Below are 6,430 nucleotides of genomic sequence, written 5' to 3' on the forward strand. Positions count from 1 at the left end.
TTCAGATTTTATGATCCCAAATACTGGCATCTCCTTGTATCTAGAACAGCACTAGAATCATTAACGGTGACATCTGCTCCTTGTGACGAGCAGCAAGCCTCTGCCAACATGTGTGCTTGATGACACTACCTCCCTTCACGTAAATCACATATATACTGACCTCCGGAGCAGTTCCTCGGAGCTGAGGGGCTATGTCCCAGGCTATAGCCCTCATCTTGCCCCAAATAACAATTAACCCACAACTCTCCGTTGTGCAATTGTTTTCAGAGGACAGGGCGTATAATTGGCTCAGCTCCAAGCCGGTACTTCAGCGCCCAGGGTATCTTATTCTGGGCCCCACGTGGAGCTCGGAGAAGACCCTGCGCCTCTAAGGACCAGACTGGGAGACACATCAGGCCAGTGACTCCAAGCCCTCTAACGCACACACCATTTTAAACGCGTGCTTTGTGCAGCGGAAGAGAACGCAGCACATTCCGAGCCAAGGTCAAGGGACGACCTCTCAAAATAGGATCCCATCCCCAACGAACTAAACATAAAGCCGGCGCACCGCGAAAATTACACCCTCACACACCTGCCGCCGCCGCCGCAACTGCAACCGGCTCCCGGCATGCCCCGCGGCTGGCGGCTCGGCGCGCCTGCAGCACGACAGGGGCGGGGCCGCGGCCGTAAAGCAGTACCGGAAATTACGTGGCTCTGGCGGCCCGGCGCCTTTGCAGCTTGGCGGGCACGCCGGTCATGGCCGGCCCGGTGCGGGGCGGAGGTCCCCAGGCCTTGGACCTGCTGCGGGCCTTGCCTCGTGTGAGCCTGGCTAACCTGAGGCCGAACCCGGGCTCCAGGAAACCGGTAAGGCTGCGGGCGGCGCGGGGGCCTTCGGGGTCGCGGGTCCAGAGGAGCTGGGGGAACCAGGGGCCCGTGAGCCCCTCTGCTTAGGTGACGCGGGAAAACCTGCCCACGTGGTCCCAGTTCTCGGTAAGGTTCAGGTTTAGAGGCTTCATTACGTTAATTAGGGCGGGGGAGCGAGGTCGCGGGAAGTACAAATGATTGCCTCATTTAAAATTGGGTTTAACATGGAGTGCTTTTCCATCATACTTTATCTTCATGGGAAAGATTTATTACATTTGATGTCTCTTCTGCAAATCGTTGAATATAGCTAGAAAAGCTGTCATGGACATACTGTCACTTTAAAAATCAATTCGTTGCTTTCCTAAAGTGACAGGATGTAAAGTAAGAAAAATATTTTCCTTATAAATTGGTATTTAAATAAAACGCTAGATATGGGTAACAATGGCATATTGACAATTAATTCCAAAATAAATGCGCTTACGTATCATGCAGACTTTGCTTGTTGTGGATGCTTAATTCTACAATTTTTTTCAGTTCCAACCTGTCACAGTCTCCTCTTTTTCATCTCATTCTTGGAACTTTCCCTTTGAAACACAACTTGGAGTTTGGTTGCAAGAATTAGCTACATCTTCAGAGGCAGAGTTGCTCATGTGGAGTGTTTGGACTTCAGAGCAGCTAGGATGGTGCCTGGCACGTAGTGGGCTTGGCTAGTCCTGCTTGGTTGGATGAATGAAGGGCGTAACCAAGAGATGCAGTGCAAAGGTGAAATGCAATTTTTAAAAGTGCATCTGTAGATCATAAAACATTCTTCTTTCTTTGCAGGGAAGACGACCAAGAGGTCAGAGAAGAGGTAGGAAATGTGGCAGAGGCCACAAGGGAGAACGACAGAGAGGAACCCGGCCCCGGCTTGGCTTTGAGGGAGGCCAGACTCCATTTTACCTTCGAATCCCAAAATACGGGTTTAATGAAGGACATAGGTAAGTTTGCTTTTCTTCTTAGTGTAAAAGTACCTAATTCTCACTGAGAGTTACCTAAAAATAGGTTGGTAGAAATTTAAATCCACTTTGAGGCAAACTTTCATTGCTGTTTCTCTGAACCATTTTTGGTAATGAAGTTTAGCCTGAATTGGGGAAAAAGCCAGACATTGCACTAAGACTTGCAAAATGGAGATAATGGTGCCTGCTCGTGAGGTTTAGGGCGATTACATATATAAAATCTGACTCATTGTCGTCACCCAATAAATGGTAATCACTATTACTTTGAGTTTCATTAATGTATAATTTACATAGTGGGTTAAATATTTATTTATTTGTGTAAATGAGTGAAGTAGATGCCTAGGCAAATAATTGTTGGTGAAACAAAGTAAGTACTTACTGGTTTTGTTTCATTGCCCCCAAATCAAGGAATATTACATGTTTATGCCATACTCAGGGGTTTTATTTTGTTAAACCATATAAATTGATGGAGGAAAACCCAGGACAAAGCTCTGAGTTGATCTGGAGATCTTGCTGGAAGGTAAGTCTAGCTGAGTTTTCCAACTACTGTTACTTTCTTGTGTAGCTTCAGACGCCAATATCAGCCTTTGAGTCTCAACAGGCTGCAGTATCTTATTGATTTGGGTCGAGTTGATCCTACACAACCTATTGATTTAACCCAACTTGTCAATGGGAGAGGCGTGACCATCCAGCCATCTAAAAGGGATTATGGTGTCCAGCTGGTAGAGGAGGTAAGTCTGAATTAGATTTTTTTTGGAGTTACATAGATGGCTATTTCTGATTTCCACATAATCGACACTCTGCCTGCTTTATTTTTATCCCTTTTGAGTTGTCATAAGCATTATGTAGTGCCGATCGTGTTATACTTGTTGTGGTTTTAGAAAGCTGCGTGCTGTTGGTGGCGGGAGGCAGGGGCGGCTCTGTTCCCTGGTCCTGGGATGTTCTTCTTCTGTGTACCCATTCGTACTTCTCCCTCACTGTTTGGTTCTCTGTTCAAATGTCATCCTAGTAGGAAGATGTTTTTGACATTCTTTATAAAGGAACATTCATACCCTCATACCCGACCGTCTGCCTTATTCTGCCCAAAGGATTTTTCTTTGAGTGTATCAACACCTGACACTTATTACCAAGTAATGCATTTATTTTTCATTGTTTTTCCTCATTGTGATGTCAGTTCTTTGCGAGCAGGTACTTTGATACATTGCTGTATTTACAACATTGGAAATATTGGCTTGTGATAGTCACTCAGTATTTATGGAAGACAGAAATGAATCAAATCCAGTTCTAATTGTAGGGAAGCGTTTTTCTATTTGTAGAAGTTGGCCAGGAGTTTCATAAGCAAATAAACTTGTAGATTGTTAATCAACTACCTGTTTCTTGTATGTCAGTAATACGATATTGCTGTGTAAGTAACTTAGTGTCCACTAGAGGGGAGCATTGTTTATGGGAAAACCTTTTAGATTCCTTTGAAAAAGTACACTTGTGGATAGAAGTTTTCCAAATAAAATGATTCGAAGAGAGAATACCAAATACACCATTAAGCCTCAGTATTCTACTTGAGGCGTATAAGGGAACACAATTGTAGATTAACATATGGAAAAACCCATGACCTCACCAGACATTAATGCACATCCCAACAGCTTTCAGGCATGTGTCTATTAAACTAGCAAAAATCATTCTGAAATCTACAGCAGAACATTGGTTGAATAAGTACAGTTATACATTATTTACAGCTCTGTAAACTGCCTGCCCTTTTCTGGATTTCAGATTTGTAGTAAGTAGTGGATAATAAGACTATTTTGCTCTTTTAGCACAACATTACCAATTTGGGAACAGAAGTCCTAAGGAAAAACAAAATAAAAGAAACCTAATTGATATAATGAAATGCTAAATATTCTTCTTATAACACTGAAAACGCTAGAACTAACCCCAATGCCCAAGGATGGGGAAATGGTTAAGCAATCTGTGGAATAGTAATTAGAAATCTCAAATAATATGGCAAGACTTTGTTTCATTGAGTCAAAAGTGCCATTGACTGTAAAAATGCCTACCAGTATCATAGATGGGAAAAATGTGAGAAAATGTGTCTTAGAATTGATGGAATATTTTGAAATTGGGAGCCAGCTTGTTTCGGCCGCACCAAAATAGCAAAAAAAATTTTTATTACTGCAAAAAGAATGGTAGTGCCACCATCTTTTTATTTTGTCAGAATCTGTTCTGAAATTAGAGTAAAATATAGCACATCCTAATGAAAGTGCCCAGACAGGACTTTAAAAAGTTGAGTACTATTTTTATTTTTGTTGTTGTCTCTGCCCCTTTCCCTAGAGGGGCCCGGCCCCTCCCAAGCTCAGATACTTTGTTCTTTTGCTGGCTCGAGCCCACTTGCCCCCCTCTTTAACCAGCTCTTGGCCTCTTGCCTACTTGTGGGTCAGGAAGGTAAGTTTTTATCTGTGTTACGTGGCATAATGTGGTTAGGAACTAGGGCTCTGGGACTAGACTCCCCCTTGCTTTGTGAACTTGGGCAAGTTGCTTAATCTCTCTGTGGTTCAGTGTTGCTGTCTGTGACATTGGTGTGGCAGTGATTCTGTTGGTTTAGAGTTGTTTTGAGGATTAAACAATCTCCTGTTACTGAAGTAATGGGAATGTGTATTTATGTTGGTGCCCGCCAAATGCATAAAATGGAATTCTAGTCATCTCTGCTCATAGGGAATGAAAATTGGTAAAACAAGTTGGCCTAAAAAAACGTGGAAGAATTTGGTGTTTGAAAGGACCTCAAAGCAGAGGTATTTAAAGTAGGAATAGCTGTCACGTTGCAGGCCCTTTAGAGGAGAAGACACAGTGTAGACGGGAAGCTCATGTAATTAATTCACTTGTAGCCAAGCCGTCTCCTCACAGACCTTGTTTTGACGGGTGACAGGGTGCTGACACCTTTAAGGCAAAAGTTAACATTGAAGTACAGCTGGCTTCAGAGCTGGCCATCGCCGCGATCGAGAAGAACGGGGGTGTCGTCACGACGGCCTTCTACGACCCTCGAAGCCTGGGTAAGCTTGTTGCCTCGGGGTCGCGTGCTGACTGCCACACGAGGGTTTGACTTGCTCTGCAGCCCCCTTGGGTTCCTGTTTGAGGGGTTTCTACTACTGGTGTGGCTGGTGGCGCTCCGCCTTCTCATACACCTCAGCCAGTGTGTCATAAAAAGGTTTTGTTTTTTAAAACATGGGGCTTCAATATGCTATTTCCCATGTTTAGAAATTCACTCGCTGTTGGTGATGCAGGAGTAACTTTGACTTTCAAGATGCAGACTTTTGAAAGTGAAGTGTTTCCATACCTGTTTAATAAAAAAAAAAAAGTTTTGGGAATTAAGTTTTCCTCTTGGAGATATTTTAAAATTAATAATTAAAAGAATACCATTATTAAGAGAAAATCATTATGTATGTAGGCAGTATTTCCATCTCTCTCTTTCTATTTAAACATGTTTTTTAGAAATTCTGTGCAAACCTATTCCATTCTTTCTCCGTGGACAACCCATTCCCAAGCGAATGCTCCCCCCTGAGGCGCTGGTAACCTATTACACTGACGCAAGGAATCGTGGTTACTTGGCGGATCCTGATGAATTTCCTAAAGCAAGACTGGAGCTCGCCAAGAAGCGAGACGATCACTAAAGACGAGCTCTTCAAAATGCTCAGTACTCGAAAAGATCCAAGGCAGATTTTCTTTGGTCTTGCTCCCGGGTGGGTAGTGAATATGGCAGATAAGAAAATCCTCAAACCTACGGATGAGAATCTCCTCAAGTACTACAGCTCCTGAGTTCCTTCCAAGAGAGCACATGGGAAAAGAGCACCAGAAAGGGACTGAAAAACGTGTGTTTCCCATTGCATTTGCTTAATTTGTCATTCTGCAGATGTTGGTGTTTTCTGTGTAATCATCTCTCTCTTTTTTATCTAAATTAAAATAAAAATACAGTAATCAAGGACTGCATAGAGGATCTGGAGGGTCTGTGTGCTTCTGTCTCCGTTCTGAGCTCCCTGGTTCTCTGTCCAAGGAAGAGTGTAACTCTTAGTCAATTTCCAGTTGAGTCTTCCGTCATCTTTCCATCCAGGTCTTGTCTTACTGTTGCAAATCAGAGTGAACGTGCAAGTGGGATGGGATTGCTTTGTCGGCTGCCTGGTCAAGGTCAGAGGGCCGCTAATGAACTGGTGAGCCTCTTCCTCGGTAGCCGCAAGGAAGCGCTGCTGCGCAGCGTCAAGACAGCAAAGCCTTCAGCTTGGGATGATGAAGGTGTGGGGTGTGAGGTGAAGGTTTAAGACTGGTGAGTAGCTTCTAAGCAGTTCAGTACTTGCTAGCAGAATCGAGACCAAAACTCCAAGGGAATTCATTTTCTCAACTCAGAGTAGACAGATGATCAAGCCAGTATCATTTTTTTCCTTGAAGAAGGTAAATGTTCTAATTGGTATGATTTTACTTATTTCATAGACTTTGGAAACCTTTGTTTTTCAGTCATTTTAAATGCTTTTGAAAAAATGGTCAGTGATTATATAAGCCATAAAAACAGTTGGTCATGTGGAAGTTAAACTCAGTTAATTTAAAAGGTTCAG

The 6,430-nt window shown here is 43.3% G+C and overlaps 1 protein-coding gene across 1 annotated transcript; it reads left to right on the forward strand.

Moving 5' to 3' along the window:
* The first annotated feature begins 735 nt into the window (after positions 1-735).
* Positions 736-5,808, forward strand: MRPL15 (mitochondrial ribosomal protein L15). The gene is given in 6 exon segments (XM_007472267.1): positions 736-843; positions 1,666-1,820; positions 2,404-2,569; positions 4,756-4,879; positions 5,319-5,481; positions 5,483-5,808. Coding segments are annotated over 6 exon segments (876 nt in total). The 3' UTR covers positions 5,643-5,808.
* Positions 5,809-6,430: the final 622 nt, after the last annotated feature.

The sequence above is a fragment of the Lipotes vexillifer genome, unplaced genomic scaffold (genome assembly GCF_000442215.2).
Source record: "Lipotes vexillifer unplaced genomic scaffold, Lipotes_vexillifer_v1.1 scaffold69, whole genome shotgun sequence".
Taxonomy (NCBI): Eukaryota; Metazoa; Chordata; class Mammalia; order Artiodactyla; family Lipotidae; genus Lipotes; species Lipotes vexillifer.